General features: G+C 49.6%; 1 protein-coding gene across 1 annotated transcript in view; it reads left to right on the top strand.

Moving 5' to 3' along the window:
• Positions 1-15,192, top strand: part of ALOX5AP (arachidonate 5-lipoxygenase activating protein) — a 65,134-nt gene extending 49,942 nt beyond the window's left edge. Inside the window, exons 5-7 of the mRNA XM_026493086.4 lie at positions 3,463-3,533; positions 7,713-7,794; positions 14,023-15,192. Of these exons, the coding sequence (XP_026348871.1) occupies positions 3,463-3,533; positions 7,713-7,794; positions 14,023-14,185 (316 nt within the window). The 3' untranslated portion in view covers positions 14,186-15,192. The remainder of the gene's footprint in view (positions 1-3,462; positions 3,534-7,712; positions 7,795-14,022) is intronic.
• The last annotated feature ends 1,707 nt before the right edge of the window (positions 15,193-16,899 follow it).

The raw sequence follows: 16,899 nt of genomic DNA, 5'->3' as shown, positions 1-16,899 counted from the left end.
ATTGTTAGTGATATTTACTTAAGTTAATCCAAACTAACAAAACACTGTGTAAGTACTTCTGTATCTGATTCCCAGAGGTAGAGAAAAACAAGAGGGAAAACACGAGTCCTTTTCTCCGTGAAAACATTGATAGTGTAATGCATCAGATGGAACGCGGCACAGTGAATTGTCGACCAACCTGGCAAGCACCTCCGAATTGGACCGCAAGAAGTGAGAGCCAAGACGGGTTTGTCAGTTTTGTCTTGCAGAAAAAAAATGGTACAAAACTCCCCACAAAAGAAAATTTGGAATAATGCTAACTTGTCAGCAGAAAAGACATTTCCACTGGGGATTTAAGAAGGAAGACTCTAGAACAGTAATAGCCACCATTTATTGAAAGCTTGTTATGAGTCAGACACGGCTTTATCTCATTTTATTTTCACGAGCCAGGACAGTAATTACTGATGTCCCCACTCACCTCTTATAGATGAGGAAAACCAAGGCTCAGCGAGGCTAGGAAATGTACCCATGCTCACACAGCGGCTGACTAGACGTCTAGAGGCTTTGTGACCATAAAGACCATGTGAGCGTTCGCCAGGCTCCATCTCAAGAGACAGCCGTGTCATTGACCAAGGCTACTTGAATTCGACCCAGCCGCGGCCCTCTGTCAAGGAGGGGCATCTTTCGTGGAGCTGTGGGGAGAAGACGTGTCAGAGATCCTGGAGCAGAGAAGGACTGGCTTGAGCCAGAGCGAGGGGCAGGATTCTGGGTATATTCTGGAAAACCAGAGAAGGAGCCTGTTCTCTTAAAGTTGGGAGAGTTTCATTTAACTCCAGACAGACCATTTTTATTGGGGACCAAGGTGACTTAAGACAATAGGAAGAATGATTGAATGACCAATTCAATGTCACATTACTATACCATTCTCTTGAATGAGCAAATTCCTTAGATAATTAAGAATTTTTTTAAAATTTTGCATCACCCAGACGAAACCAGTACTTAAAAACAAACAAAAACAGAAGCATGAGAATGAGAAGGAGCAGGGGAGATCTTGGTATTAATAAATTTTCAAACTGCGAGAGCATCAGGGATTAGGTACCATCAGACGTAGAACATTATTCAGTCAAGCAAGGGATGTCCTCCCACTTTTTCTTGAACTGGGAAATGGATCACATGCTGAGTCCCAAGGCTGTGGTTTTGTGCCTCTGACATGTAAGAATAGATAACGATGCTCGTGCTCCGTAGCTGTACATAGGACCTGTTTATTCACTCAGTACTTCACCCCAAATAATAAATTCGTTCTGCCTCCCGCCCTTCAGAGTTCCTACTGTATCCACTAGACACGGTGAACCCGCTGGGCACCTGGAAGGTCTGCAGAGCTCTGCCCTCTCCCCTGTGCCTGTAGCTCAGGATAGAGTACTGCTTCCTTACCTTTAATTTCATCGACTTCTCCAATAGAGGATATTTTGATCATCAGAGGCACATGAAGCTTCCTGTGGCCAGAGACACAGCCCGTCCTCTCTGAGTTCTCTGCAGTTGATGGACCAAGGGCTGGTCATTCCAGAGTTCTCAGGGTTACCAGTGAGGCCTGAGACGCTATCGGTCTGAACAAGAGTTCGTAGCTGATTTAGGAGGAAAAGCATGAGAACCAGATCAAGAAGGATCCCGATGAAGGACACCAAGGAAGGAATTTGGATAAAAGGCTGAATACATTTTGCATACTGCGTCTTTGCTTTCACCTGTACAGTTTGAATTACAGTAGACCAATGGTTTGCAAACGTGAGCATGTTTCAGAGTCACCTGGAGGGGCTTGTTAAAACACGATCGCCAGGCCCCACCCCTGGAGGGCTTAATTCTGTGGGTCTGAGATGGGCATTAACATCTGCAGTTCTAGCAAGTTCCCAGGTGCCTCTGATGCTGCTGATCCAGGGACCACCTCATTACAGCATTAACTCTTAGAGTTTATGTGGATCTTAGAGTTGCTATTAGTCTCTTAGTTTTTCAGGTAAGGAAACTAAGTCCAAAGTGATTGCTTTGCCATTGACAAACAGCTGCTGGATGTCAGGGCAGGGACCAAATCCTGGTCACGTGCGCTTTCCACTCTGTTGCTTTGCCCTCCCATCCTTTCATGCTTCCACGTCTTGTAAGGTCGTTTTTCTGTGGACGTGTATATTGGTTGTCCTGATCTAGACTCTACGCTTCTCAAGAGGACACTCGCTATTTATTTAGCGTAGTCAAAGAGGTAACAGATCTGGTTTTAGAGTTGGACTGCCCAGGATGCAAATCCTGGCTTTGCTACTCCGTCGCTCGGTGTTGCCGAGCAGGAATACTCAGCTTCTCCAAGCCTCAGTTTCTCGTGTGAAAATGAGAGTAGCTGCGGGAGGCTGAATCAAAGGCTCCCAAACACGTTCACACCCCAACCCTGGGAGCCCAAGAATATGTTCTATTACATGGCAAGAAGGAATTAAGTTTGCTAACCAGCTGACCTTGAAATCAAGACAGTATTCTGGATTATCTGGGTAGACCCCGATGTAATCACAAGGGTTCTTTAAATGTGGCAGGAGGCAGAAAAGTCGGTGTCAGGAAGACTTGAACAGTCCGTCGCTGCCTTTGAGATTGGCAGGGGGCCACAAGCGAAGGCATGCAGGCGATCCCTAGAAGCTGAGAAAGGCAAGGAAGCGGGTTCTTGGCTGGCGTCTCCAGCAGGATTGCAGCTGTGCGGACACACCTTGATTGCACCCAGCGAGACCCATTTTGGACTTCTGACCTTCACGCGATTTGTGTTGTTCGAAGCCACTGAGTTGGTTCCAGCAGCCATAGAAAACGCGTGTAGTCACCCCTGCACCTTCTCGGGACCTCGGTGAGTTTACAGGAGACCAAGGGTGTAAGACACCAGCACGATGGCTGGTGTGAGCCTGGAGCCCCTCCACAGGACTGAACCCTGCACGCTGCGATCACGCTACCAGCAAGAGACCTTTCTGAGCATCAGCTTTTCTGAGTCAACCGTGGTTCCTGTAATGCTTGAAGCTCACCTTTCACTCCCCAGCCCAGCCTGTGGGTCTGAGCTGACTTGTGCAGCAGACAAAGGTTTCCTGAGTTGGGCTACCCTCCCCCTCATCCTGACAGCTGCCACAACCCTGCTGTCTGTGTTGCTCACTTTTCAATTCCAAGAAGTACTTTGGCACAGCCAGGGGCAGGAACCCTGCCAAAATGAATCCATCAAGAAACCAAGTCTCCTATTGGCTTCGCCGAGGAAGGGAGTGAATGGATTCTTAACGTGTGTTTGCTTCGTACCACTGCTTATTTCTGATGGGGCAGCCGTGTCTTATTGGTAGATGTAAGTGGAATTATGAATGGAGTTTGTGCCTTACGCGTGATGGTGATTATCAATTTGGGGTTTCAGGTGATTTTCAGACTATGCTGCAGTAACATGTTTTCTGACTGATTTTTCTTCTCCTAATTATTATTACTTCTATTCTACAGCCAGAACTGCGTAGACGCGTACCCCACTTTCCTTGTTGTGCTCTGGAGTGCGGGGCTTCTCTGCAGCCAAGGTAACTCGGGCTTATCTCTGTGTGTTCTCTTTCTGAAACGTGCGTCTTGAGAGGGTTCAAGTGCAGGCTTTTTGTTGAAAAGACTTTGCTTGACCTCCAGCTCGGCTCTGTGAAGCCCCAGAGAGGTGAGAACCCCCGGGAGGTCGTGTTTCAGGCGTGCTCTGGGCCCGGGTGGAGCGGGTGCGATAATGCATTGCTAATGCTTGCTCCCCGGTGGCTGGTTGAGAGCTGCGGCACTGACAAGGGTGGTTTAAGGCTAAATGTGACTCAGAATCCTTAAGCAGTGTTCGCTCCGATACAAGGGCATTATAAATGAGAGCGCCTGAGGGATCTATTCTGGGCCCGCTTTCACTTGGTGCTGAGGCTAATAAGCTCCCAGTGTGGCGGTCCTCCGTCGGGCGGGTGTCTGCAGAGCCACGGGCTGGATTCCAGGTCTCCAGCCTTCTCCCGGGTTATCAGTAGCCCACAGCCCCGACCTCAGCAGGCTGACTCCCAGAGTCGATTTAAAATGAAATGGAAACCAGAGTCCTGTGTGTTGGTCCCCTTTGGAGCTTGGCATGGTGCCTGGTGGAGGCTTGGCATGACTTGGCCGGCTTCCACGCCGTGGCCCCGCAGGGTGCGTGCCTAAGAAAAGGCCACTGGTGTCCTCCGAGGGGCTAAGTAATCCTCAGCATCTTCTCCTACCTCATAGAGGAGGTAGAGGGGTATTATCTCCCTCTAGTATCTTTGAGGACACTTTGGTTCAGGGAGATAAGGTAACTTGTTCGAGGTTTCTCAGCAGGTGAACGCAGAGCCAGGATGAGAGTCCAGGTCTTTCTGGGCTAAATCCTGGATTTTTCACGAGTATCTTTCTGCATTATTCATGGATCTGCTGCATATCCATTGAACACCTACTATGCGGCAAGCCCCGTGCTTGGAAACACGGTGATAAATAAAGAGATGGCAGTGAGCACACAACGCTTGGTGAGATGAACCACAGGGAAGACACGAATGGAAAGATTATTGCCGAGAGTGAGAAGTTCCAGAAAGGAAAAGAATCAGGTGCAGTGACAGGGAACAGAGGTGAGGGATGGCTGCAGAAACTCCTTCAGGGACACCATGTGGCCTCCTTCTGTGCTCCATAAGGCTGTCATTACTCACTATTTATTTACCACTATCTATCCTGAGTGAAATGAGAAACACGTCTGGCATAACTTGAAAAATCAAGTCAAACTATGCTTATATGAGGAGTTATGATTCCTTTTATGTCTTAGATGATACTTGATAGAGATGAATCTCGAGTTGTTCTAGCTAGATAAATACACAGGGAGTGGGAAGGTGGGTTGGAGCCCTGGAAACCACGCATTTCAGCCAAAACAAATGTTGGCATCGTTAGGGGACCAAAGTGTCAGTAAACCCTCTTTAATCATCGTCATTCCTTATGACTATAGTAAATTACTGAATTTTTTTAGTCAAAAGGAACCTCAGCGATCATTCTAGCCCAGATCCTTCACTTTACAGGAACAGGAGCCCAAGTCCCAGAAGGACAAGCGGTTTGCCCAAACCTCAGAATTTTCGAGTCCAGATTCGAACCCACTGTGCCCCTCCTGCTGTTCCGAGCAGCCTGGGTGCACGAGGCACACACCGTTCTCTGCAGGAGGGGCAGTGAGCACAGCCGTTTTCCACCCCTGACTCCGTCAGCTCTTGTTCCGTTTAGCTGCCCATTGAGAGAGACGGGCGGTAAGTTAGAGCGGAGCCGTCCAGCTGGGACAAACCAGGAAAGACTTCGTCCGTCCGGGGCAGACTGTGAACGGTGACAGTTCTGTGACCTTCAGGTAATAGCGTGAACCTCACAAGCAGTGTCTTTTGTGCTTTGGTTTTCTTACCTGGCACGTGACACTAGGATTTGGGGAGGCAAGGCGGAGTGCGTCAGTGTCCCCATTTGTAAAGCAGGAATAATCGAGTTCCCGGGATGATTAAGCGAGAGAGTGGGCATAAAGCCCCTGACATAAATCAGCTAGAACCTCACCCAACTGCCGATGCCTGACTGTTTAGGACCCACAGAAATGGCCATTTCATCCAGTCCGGCCTAACAACAGAAGCCCAGTAGATGTTATCATGGATGCGGCTGGCGGTCGCAATACAGTTTTGAAATTATACAAACCTGGTTTCAAATTCCACCTTGTTAAAAAATAAAATTCAACCAAGTGACTCTGAAGATCTAACTGGCTTTATCAAAGGATTCATGAATCTGGCAGCATCCCGCCTCGCAAGCAGAGGGGAGCTCCCAGGGGTTGCACAAAATGGAAGGTTTTTATAGGAAGGAGGGCGGGGCAAGAAAGTCCATAGCAAAAGAAAAGGATGGTTCCAGGCAAGGTTTCTTTCCCGTAGGGGAAGGAGGAGTGGGGGTTTTATCTTGCAGATTACCTCATCTTCCTTTGAAGGAAGGAGAGGGCCCACGTGGCCTATTACTTCATTGGCTCCCATCAGAACATTCCTGACTGCAGGTTAAGACCACATTTCTGGGGGAAGTTGAAATGGCAGTTAGATTAGGGATTAAGCCCTGGTTTGGGGCCTTGGCCTAAGTGAGGCCATTTTGGGCCTGTGGTTTTCTTTTTCACAACCTTTTCCTTGGGTCTCCTGACTTTTATAAGTTCATTTGAGAAATAATTTTTGAGAGCCAGTGTGTGCCAGGCACTATGGCAAGCACAGAGGGGATGGCTGGCCAGAGACGGCTGTCCGCGTGGGTCTTTTGGTCTGGTAAGTGACTCTGGGCAAACTGACTTCCTTGAGCCTCAATTTCCTCATCTGCCAAATGGGGACAGTAATGTGCTCTTCAGCAGGCGGCTGGGAGGGTTGGAGACCCAAGTACCCAAAGTGCCTGGGGCAGTGCCTGACATATAAAAAGTGCCCTGTCAACGCAGTTATCGGCATTGGAACAACGCCGGAAGCCTTCGGAGTGCTTTTATTTTTATTTTATTTTATTTTTTTAAAAAGATTTTATTTATTTATTCGACAGAGATAGAGACAGCCAGCGAGAGAGGGAACACAAGCAGGGGGAGTGGGAGAGGAAGAAGCAGGCTCATAGCGGAAGAGCCTGATGTGGGGCTCGATTCCATAACGCCGGGATCACGCCCTGAGCCGAAGGCAGACGCTTAACCACTATGCCACCCAGGCGCCCCCAGAGTGCTTTTATACCCCAGCACCTCTTTCACCCCCACGATTATTCCTGGTAGGTAGGAAAGCCACAATCAGCCCTTTGTCCAGATGCAGGATGAGTGAAGTATTAGCTCCTGATCATAATAGTTCTCGTGGGGTTGGGTTTTCTAACTCTCAGCTCCAAGGTTCGGGACTCCTGCTGCTCACGGCTGTTACTCACAGGGCAAGAAGGCAAAAGGAGTCTTCCTCCCTAGAGATCCACCCCCCAAAGATTTATTATTTATTTGAGAGAGAGAGAGGGAGAGAGAGAGCAAGTGCACGCAAGCGGGGGAGGGGCAGAGGGAGAGAGAGCATCTCAGGCAAACTCCCTCCTGAACTTGGAGCCCAACACGGGGCTCAATCTCACAATCCGATATCACGACCTGAGCCAAAATCAAGAGTCGGGTGCTCAATGGACTGCGCCCCCCTGGTGCAGTCCTTTTCTTTTGCCCCTCCCTAGAGATCTTTTCTGAATCAGCAGCAATTGTTCAGAAAAGGTTGAGCATTGAACTGCCTGGAGGCCCAGAGGGGAAGGGTATGTTTTTAAGAAAGCCAGCCTAGAGCTGGGCTTGGGGTTCAGGTCTGGCTCCCCCAGCCTCTGCGCTGGACCACACCCACCTACCCACCCACCCACCCCCACACACACCCCCTGACAATCTTACACAAGCTCCTTGACCATTCGAGCCCCAGTTGTCACATCCGGAATAGAAAAGATGATACTGGTCACGTGGGAGGGATTCAAATTAGATGACAGGCAGGAAAACACTTGGTAAACTGTACCGTGAGGCCAATGGAAAGTAACAGTACTATCATCAAACATCTAGGTTTCTGCCAGCCCTAGGCTTTTTTCTGAAGTTCCATCAGCCCCGACTGCCTGAACCTGAGGCCTCTGCTAGATTTGCAGCCAACATTAGTTGCACAGTGACCGCGTTAGTATTGTGTTAACTTGGCATGTTCTGGCATCTGTGAAACTCACACGGGCATCTCCTTTTCTCCGTTTAGTTCCCGCTGCCTTTGCCGGACTGATGTACTTGCTCGTGAGGCAGAAGTACTTCGTGGGCTACCTAGGGGAGAGGACTCAGAGGTAGGCCAAGGGGACTGTTTGAGAACCAGGGTGCGAGTCGTGCTTTTTGAACAAGAACGGCGATCGCTCCCAACCACATTCTGCCTAAGATTGAAGCCTCTGGGGGCTCACTTGGGGCTGGAGGGGGAAGGCTCACTAGTATCCCTCATCCTTTACCCCCTGAACTTTGTGGGCTCTGCAAATGCAGCTGGGGGACTTGACTCGTGTGCCCCGTAACCAACTCCTCCACATGGCGTTGGGCTCACAAAGGATGCTTTAATGCCACGTGCTGCACATTCTTGCAACCCCACACCCTCTACTCCCACCCTTCGGAGTCTGGGCTTTGAATGACTTTCTGTGTCTGGCTTCTCAAGGTCTCCGGTGAGTGAAACATTTTATTGTTTGCCTAAAGAAACGAGAGCTAACGCTTGCACCTTGTGCTAAGTTCTCTTGAGTAACCGACCTTCCAGGGACCAGCAGGAAGAATGTTGCCAAAACAGGCTGCCCTCACAGGCAAAGGATGGAGTCTGTGAAGAGCGTCCCCGGCGCATCGCTTATAGATGCCGCCAGACGGAGAGCTGCAGACGGCAGTGATGTACTTTCCCGGCTTGGGAAGTCGGGATGTTCATAAAATAAATGAGGATACTTACAGAAGAAACGTTCGAGTTCTAGTCTGCCATCAGTTCCTTAGAATTCCTAATGTACCAGGAGGGCTCCAGGAGCCAGGCTGGTTCTCTCCAGTTCTGGGAGGTTCCTGCCCCTGCACGGACGCCAGCCTTCCCCCCCCCATTTCTCTCCCTTGTCTGGTTTCCCATCCCTCTCTCTCTCACAATAGCACCCTTCTCTCGTGGCTAATGGGCTCTCCGCTCAGAGAGCATCCTTCCGCGGTGACAAAGGCTCTGACGTCCCGCGAGGTCGGCAGGTGAAAGCACTAACATCTGGGGACCTTGGGAGCCTGTGAAGCTAAATGGCTGGGGGTGGGGGAGGTGGGTGCTGGTGAGGGGGGCTTGATGGTGAGCGGCATCTGGGGGGGCGACTCCCCTTCCAGCCATTCCTTCCAGTGCTCGTCTCTTCTTCATGCCTCTCTAGTGGCGTTCGTATTTATCCTCGAAAACCACAATTCCATTATGTCTCTTATCCTTATCAGCACTGTCATAAATGACGTTCTTTACCCTCTTCCATCCTGGAAAACCTCTATTCTGCCTTTCCCCAGGAGAGCACCTGTTGTCAAGAGGTGGAGGGGAGGTGGACTGTCTATCAGTGAAATCGGGGGCTTCTGCTCTCTTGGGCTGCCTCCCTGGGCCTCCCTGTCTTCCTCCCCAAAGTCTCAGGGGGTTGGCCCAGGCACTGTTCTCTTCGTCTGTCACCACTTGCCTGAGATCTTAAAGTTGTTTTAGTTCTAAGACAGTCTGTGGGGCATGACAAAACGTGCTCATTTACCCACAGGCCCTTTTCATTTTCAAGGTAATCACTGCTAGGGAACGAACCGAGGTGGCAAAAATAATAAGATAGAGACTTAAAAATCTTAAAACTATTCGATTTCCCCAGACCTCGTAGAAATGTAATTGGCCTAACCTCTTAAATCCTGGCCTGGCGTCCCCCAGGAGAGGCAGGCGAGAAGCCCCTGTACCCCTGTCTGTGCTGTGTTGGAGTCTTCTCACCTCTCCTGCGTCCACAGCCTTCATTACTAATCCATCATGGTGCTCTTTCCTGCTGAGACCAAACACGGACTCACAGTACTTCCGAATACAGGGTTCTGAGCTATTGCCATCAACAGAAGTGCAACCTACGAGATGAAATGTCTAATCCTAATCCAGACCAAAATATAGCTGGAGGTGGGGATACGCCTGGGGGCCTCTGTGGCTGGGTCCAAGAGGATTTTCAATTCTGCCTTCTAGAAACTATGTGCTAATACCCTTCCACTGTGGATCCCACTGTGGATGTCCACCGCTGTCCCTGGACCATGTCACACTTGGACTCGCAGATGCTTTCGTGGCCCCATGTCTTTGGGATCTGCTTATTTCTTGGGCTTACCAACAGAGGAAGATACTGCTCAGGGAGACCCTTCCAGGAATTTCTCCCTTGGGCTCTCAGTTCTTTGGCTCCTCTGCAGAAGTTGCTTTGGCCCCAAACCACATCAGAAGTTCTAGTGTCCTTTTTGGTTCAGTGGGGAGGCATGACATTCCTTGATGTATCTCCCCTTTGGGGATTTTGTAGCCCCCTCTTTTGTCCCCCCTAGAAGTGAATGGCTCTTATCCTACTCCCCGACCCCTTTCTCCCTGTCTTGATTAGGTAGTTTGTAGCATCTCTACATGCCATTAAGAATGAATTTTAGTTTCTTCCCCTTTCATTCTAAGCTACTATCTGGCCCAAACTCAGCGGCGATTGGCATTATAAGACTACTTGCCTTTTATCATCTTCCTTCCTGGCTGACACTGGGCTGCCCTCTCTTCCCTTCTCAGAGCCTGTTCCCTGTTGGAACTCCTACTAAATTCCCCTCTGCAATTTAAGTTCTCAACCCAGGGGTGGACAGGCAAAGATTGGCAACTCTTGAGACCAATGAACTCAGGTTAACCAACTCTACCTTCCCCTGGTTGCTCACTCACTCCTCATTCACTCCCCATCCATGGAGTCCAAAAATACTTACTGACCACCTGCCCCCAGCGAGGTACTGAGTCAGTTGCTGAGATGACAATAAACATGACAGAGCCCTCGCCCTCAAGGAGGCCTGGGGGCTGCTAGAGTCAGGGGCCGGGCCCAAAATACTAAACCTATAGAAATAATTATGGGCACAGTTTTCAAAAGTCCTGGTGTCTCTTAGTCATTTTCCCTTTAGGGTCAGCATTTTAGAATCTCTCCCCACCCCCTCCTCAAATGTGGACCATTGGGTTACTTCATCAGAGTTAGACTCCGGGGGTGAGTCTAGGGGTATCAAGGCTGGTGTTTCTAAAGTGAAACCTACCAACCCATGACACCAGAATTGCCTGGGGTGCTTGTTAAAAATACAGATTCCTGGGCCCCACCCTGAAGTTATGGAATTGGAATCTCTGGAGTGGGAGTCCGGGGAACACGCATTTTCACAACTTCTACACACACTTCGGGAATCACTGAAGGCTGTTCATGCCTCTTTTCTAAGAGCGATTCATTTGACACAAATGTCCGGAGGGCCTGAGTTACTGGAGATCTGTGGGTGAACAAAGGAACACTGTCTTGCTGTCATGGGCCTTACAGTTTTATTCCCTTTAGAAGTTACCAGGTTTAAAGCGGTATTTCTTTATTGAAAAGAACAGAATTTGGAAGCCAGAAGGGACCATAAAGTTCTCTTTTCCTCCCCACAGTTTGCATATATTTTGTGTGTGAGGCAGGGAGGGTCAGCAACTTGCCCAAGGCCACATGACAGAGAGCTGGGCCGGGGCTTAGGTGCCTTGATGCCTGGGCTCACCTGTCTCCCATCACAGTGAGATGTGTGACTTCCTCTTCCTCCAAGTTGTAGGCACATCTGAGAGGAAATTGTTTGTCATAAGGCCTCCTTGATGTCTTCCTGTAGGTTTCATGTTGTGTGTGTGTGTGTCGGAAGAGGGGGTACATTTGTTTCAAAACTAGCCACAAAATCCTAGTCTCAGAAGCCCAAAGGAGCCCTGAGGAAGGCAGAAGGAACAGGACTGTGGCCTCACACAGACAGGTTTGAATTCCCACTCTGCCTCTTCTTGGCTGTGTGACCTCAGTTTTCCCAGCTGGAAAATAGGTTAACAACGCTGCAGTGTCGGTCTGGGGACTCAGTGAAGTCACAGATATAATTCACCTGCTCCCTCAAGCGCTTTCATTTAATTCTGACCTTTCCGGCCCCATTTAGAGAGAACTATGGAACAACTTCTAGAAACAATGAAAGACATGCCTTGAGTTTCAGCGTGCAATTAGGCAGCATGTGGCCGGCTCTTCCTTCTGCACTCTCCGTGGCTGCGCCGGAGCCTGGGGCAGGTCCTTCCAGGCCCACCTCCCAGGGTCATAGCGCATCTCCAAGCCTGACAGACGGAAAGAGGAAGCTGATGAAGTGCCGCTCTGGGGACCTGCTTCACCCTTAGCCGAGCCGGCGATGGGCAAGGCTGAGCTCCGGCCTCCCACGCCCCTCACACGGCCTAGGAGGAGTGAAGGCACCACACAGCCGTCTCCTTGGGGCGATCTGCCTCGTCGGGGCCTTTGAAAAATGCTGCCCGAAGTCAAGCACTGCACAATTTCAGCAGCAGGCACTGCCATTTCATCCCTCACCACAGATTTATCTCGAGCACGTTCTGAAACAGCTTTGCAAATCACTTTTTCTTGTTTCTGTAATGAGCATATGGTGGCCTCATTCATGTGATAAATCTGAGCCACCACAATATTTGACTTTTCACAATTTAATTTCTCTGAGCCCTCTGTTCTCCGGCTAAAAAATATCCCTTACTTAGACGCTGTGACTTCCTTATCGGCATTAGCAGGTAACTGTCTGTATTTGTCTGCCAGGGACACTATAATTGAGTACCACAGACGAGGAGGGGGGCTCAGACAACAGAAATGGATTGTCTCACTGTTCTGGAGGTTAGAAATCTGAGATCAGGGTGTTGGCTGCCTTGTTTTCTCCTGAGGCCTCTCCCTTGGCTCGTAGATGGCCGTCTTTGCCCTGTGTCCCCACATGGTCTTCCGTCTGTGTGTCTGTGTCCAGACCTTCTCTTCTTGTAAGGACACCGGTCATATTGAGTCAGGGTCCCCCTGGGTGATCACATTTTACCTCAGTTGCCTCTGTAGAGACTCTGTTTCTAAATGCAGTCATGTCCTGAGGTGTTGGGGCGAGGACTTCAACATACGGATTTGGTGGGGAGACACAATTCACCCCATAATGTTCCCTTTAGGAGCCAAATATTTTTCCCCAATAAAGAGATAGAACGTCTCACGTCACGAGCATGACAGTCAACAAGAAACCAAGGAGAGAAGACTAGAGCTGGCCAAGGAGCAAGGGTAGGGGCGGCTAGCAGTGCTGCTCAAACTTTAACGGCCTGGGGGTCACGGAGGGGCTTGTCAAACGCAGATTCCCATTCAGTAAACCCAGGGAGGGTGAGACACTGCCTGGCTAACGAGCTCCCAGCAGATGCTGCTGGTCTGTGGACCACACGTTGAGTAGCAGGGACATAGTCCACCGTGGAATGGTTTTCAGACTCTTGGCGTAGAAAAGTTAGGAGTTACAGTGTGAACCTTTGGGGTCCGTTTCCAAAAGATACAATTTCTCATGTCGAACCTGTGGCTGCCAAATCCTGCTCTCTCCTGATTATGTCAAAACCCGGGCTCAGCAGCTTCGACTCACCTGTTTCGCTGAGCTGGCTGCTCGGGTTGAGAGGTCTTGATTGCCAGAGGGTGCCCTCGCCGGGGTCGTTACTAACAGCCATAACGAGCCACGTGGCCAGACTTCCCGGACATGCTAGTGCGGTACAGATGGGTCCAGCCCCAGCGGTCACGGAGGAGTGTGCGGAGGGAAGCCGGGGCAGCTGCGGCGCACAATTAGGCGGTCACATATCCCTGGGGAAATGCCTCCTGACCCCAGCTGGCTGATTTGCCTAAGCAGGTCAGGATAGAGCCTTCCAGAGAGGAATATGAATGCACTAAAAACATCTCTCCTCCCTCCATTCTCTTAACATGTAAGAGCCTGATTCCATTGCAAGGGGCCCAGCTCTTGTTAGCGGGAACATGAGGTAATCCCAAGCAACCTCAGGACTAGAGACTGAACTCTTAGACGCCAAAGAACCTTATAGATTCCACCAGCCTTATTGGCTCATTGAAACCAGCACCCTCTCATGGAGGTACTTAGGTCCCACATTAGCTCCAGCTGCCAGCACGGTTTTCGAGGCACTCCTGGAGCGGAACAGCCACAGAAGGGGTCTGACAAGTCGATGGGGTTCTGAACCCTGTTGTCAGAACGCCCGGTGACGGGCCGACAGATCCCACCACCTTCACGCCGTCAGGGAAATCGGGAGAGCGCAGAGAAGCTGCCCAGCAGAGCCCTAACCATGATGGGGTTTGGGCTCTAGGCTCTTTTGACTTGGTTTTGAAATATATTGAGTGTTGAGTAACAGCGGAGACACTCCCATTCTTCGTAGGAAGTGGAGCATTCCTGAGTAAAAGGAATTCTAATTCAAACCCCATGTATCTCAAAGTTGATAACATTTTTTTGTTAAGTTGGTTGTCATTTTGCTGCTTCTAACAGTTTTCCTTCTCTTCCAGCACGCCAGGCTACATATTTGGGAAACGAATCATACTGTTCCTGTTCCTCATGTCCCTTGCTGGTATATTCAACTATTACCTCATCTTCTTTTTTGGAAGTGACTTCGAAAACTACATAAAGGCAGTAAGCACCACCATCTCCCCTCTGCTTCTCATCCCCTGACTGTCCGCTGAACGCGGGGTCGGCGCTCAGTCTCATCGATACTGAGAGTCGTCATAACTCAACCCCTGCAAAGATGTCGCTCCTCTTCAGACAGCTGTAAATCTAATGGCCGTCTGGGCTCCACAGCTCGAGTTAACCGTGCTTTCCCTGGAAGAAACTCACTTTGTGTCCGCCCCACCCCTTGGAATGGCAGCAGCCCCGTATCTCTCTTACTCAGACCCATTCTGTGTGTTTCTTGACTTAATCCCGCTCTGTGAGATGTTTCGTGACCACATTGACGTGTCCCTAAAATAAAATGCGAGACATGTGTGAGGCTGCTGGGTGAGTCTTTTGTGGGTTTACTGCTGCATTTGAACAACTAATCTCTTTTCCTTGACCTCCATGATGATCATAGAAAGGACACTGTCCTTACACACATGCGCCTGGAAAGGCATTCACCAAAACGTCAACTCTGGCGATCTCGAGGTGAAGAGATTTGGGGGTGAGTTTTACTCTGTGGCTTATATATTCATGTATTATTTGAAGTTTCTTAATGAGCAACTAAATATCACTCCAGAAAGAACCAGAAGAGACACAACTGAAGCCTGGCCTTTTCCAGGAAGCCTTTCCTATCTCCAGGTTGGCCTCGTGTTGCCCTCTTGACCTTCCACGGCACCCTCTGCACATCTCCACCGCGGCAAATCCGTAGTGCAATGTAAAGGTGATTACGAGCTTGGGTCACCCTTCCCCACTAAATCATTAGCTCTTGAATATCCCTGATGTCCCATTTATTTTGCTTTTCCTGTGCCAAGCTGGGAGACTGTCACATAGCAGACATCCTGCCTCAAGCTATTTTAGAACTCAAACAGACGTCCTGTAGAGTGCTATATTGTAGAGGATAGTGGGGGTGAGTTTTATGAGATTAAGCTGCGTTTTCTTGAAAGAAAAATTGTGGAGAAATGCAAAAAATAAATAAATAAATAAAAAACAACCCCAAAAGACAAAAAAAAAAAAAAAAAAACCAACCCCATGCTTTCCTTCCTATAGACAGACTTCCTTAAGAATCTTTTGTTGAGGGGCGCCTGGGTGGCTCAGTCGTTAAGCATCTGCCTTCAGCTCGGGCTGTGATCCCAGGGTCCTGGGATCGAGCCCCACGTCGGGCTCCCTGCTACGCTGGGAGTCTGCTTCTTCCTCTCCCACTCCCCCTGCTTGTGTTCCCTCTCTCGCTGGCTGGCTGTCTCTCTCTGTCAAATAAATAAATAAAATCTTAAAAAAAAAAAAAAGAATCTTTTGTTGACTTCCTTAAGAATCCTCCACATGCCCCGTGAGGATTAGGTTGGTATCTCCATGTGCTAACACCGTGTTAGCACCCGTCATATCATTTCAGTTTAACATGAGCTGTAACTCGGTGTCAGCGCCTAGGATAATGCCAGGCCCATTGCGGGAGGCCCCAGTTATTGAACGAATGGATAAGTGAATGAATGAATTTATAAATCACTGGCTGGCAGTTATTTAATAACGTATGTGTGTTGAGACATTTTCCATATTGGGGATAGATTCATGGTGGTCCAACCACTGTCACACGTGGTGTCCCTTGGCATTGAGTACAATTTAGAAGATAGCGGGGTGTGGTCAAGAGTCCAGGACACACGGCAGAAAGAAAGCAGCTCCTACAAGGGGAGTCAATTTATGAAGACTCAGCTTTCAATGGAGGTGACCAGTAATAATAGATGAGTCCTCCTGACCCCCATCTGAGTCTCATGAAGCTCATAATCTCAGGAAGGATGGGGCAAATCCAGGGGCCACACCCCCTCAGCATCTCTGAGTTGCCTGCTTGGGGACTGGAGTGAATGGAAACATGGAATCTGGCCCATGTGATGTCTGGATCAATGTACTTCATGTGTAATGCTCGAGACAAGCAGATTGCTTGGTTCAAGGAAAAATCAGCTTGTGGACATGGTTTCCTAGGCCTATCTGGTGGTCCAAACTAAAGTCCCCTCTGGGTTTTTATGGCCAAACCCTGCCCAGCAGAAACCTTTTGGTGCCAGTTGTTTCAGTAGACTTGCTTCTGCTCTCAGCTGTCTGTGGAGAGGAGACTCAACTGTCCTGGCGGGCACTGGAAAGGAAAGAGCACAGCAAATCGCAGTGTGGAAGTGGCCCCAAAGCCTACCTCAGCCTGGGCTTGTTTTGGAGGGGAGTAAGGCTGTGTAGTCATCCTAGTTCGCCTGGGACGGAGGGATTTCCTGGGAGGAGGGGTTCCCAGTTTTAAAACTGGGGTAGTCCTGGGTAAACCAAGATGAGTTGGTTGCCCTAAGGGGGAGCTAGGCCAGCATAGGCTCAGGGGAGCCTGAGGACACCCTAGCTCCCAGAGGCCATGCTGTCCAAACTGACTGTGGAACATCCAGGGTCAAAGACAGGAAATGACGTGATGGCCCATCAGAGGCTCTGCTGACTCTGGCCAGGGGTAGGGGGGGAGGGTGTGACTGAGGGCACTCAGGGGTTGAGATGCAGGTAGGGCAGGCTTCATTCTTTTGAAGAAGAGGGTCTCAGTGCAGAACTCCTGCTCGAGGGTCTCCTCCTCTGGTTGGAGGCAGCACGGCCTAGTGGTCAAACTTTCTGTCTACAGAGTTCTAGGCCTGGGCTCAATCCCTGCTCCGTCACCTCCTCAGCTCTGTGACTTCTCCCGAAGCCTCAAGTTTTGCATTTATTAAATTGGGATAATAATAGCGCCAGAT

This window comes from Ursus arctos, unplaced genomic scaffold (genome assembly GCF_023065955.2).
Source record: "Ursus arctos isolate Adak ecotype North America unplaced genomic scaffold, UrsArc2.0 scaffold_10, whole genome shotgun sequence".
NCBI classification, from domain to species: domain Eukaryota; kingdom Metazoa; phylum Chordata; class Mammalia; order Carnivora; family Ursidae; genus Ursus; species Ursus arctos.
Note: the sequence above shows the minus strand (reverse complement) of the source record. Positions and strands in the feature narration are given on the sequence as shown.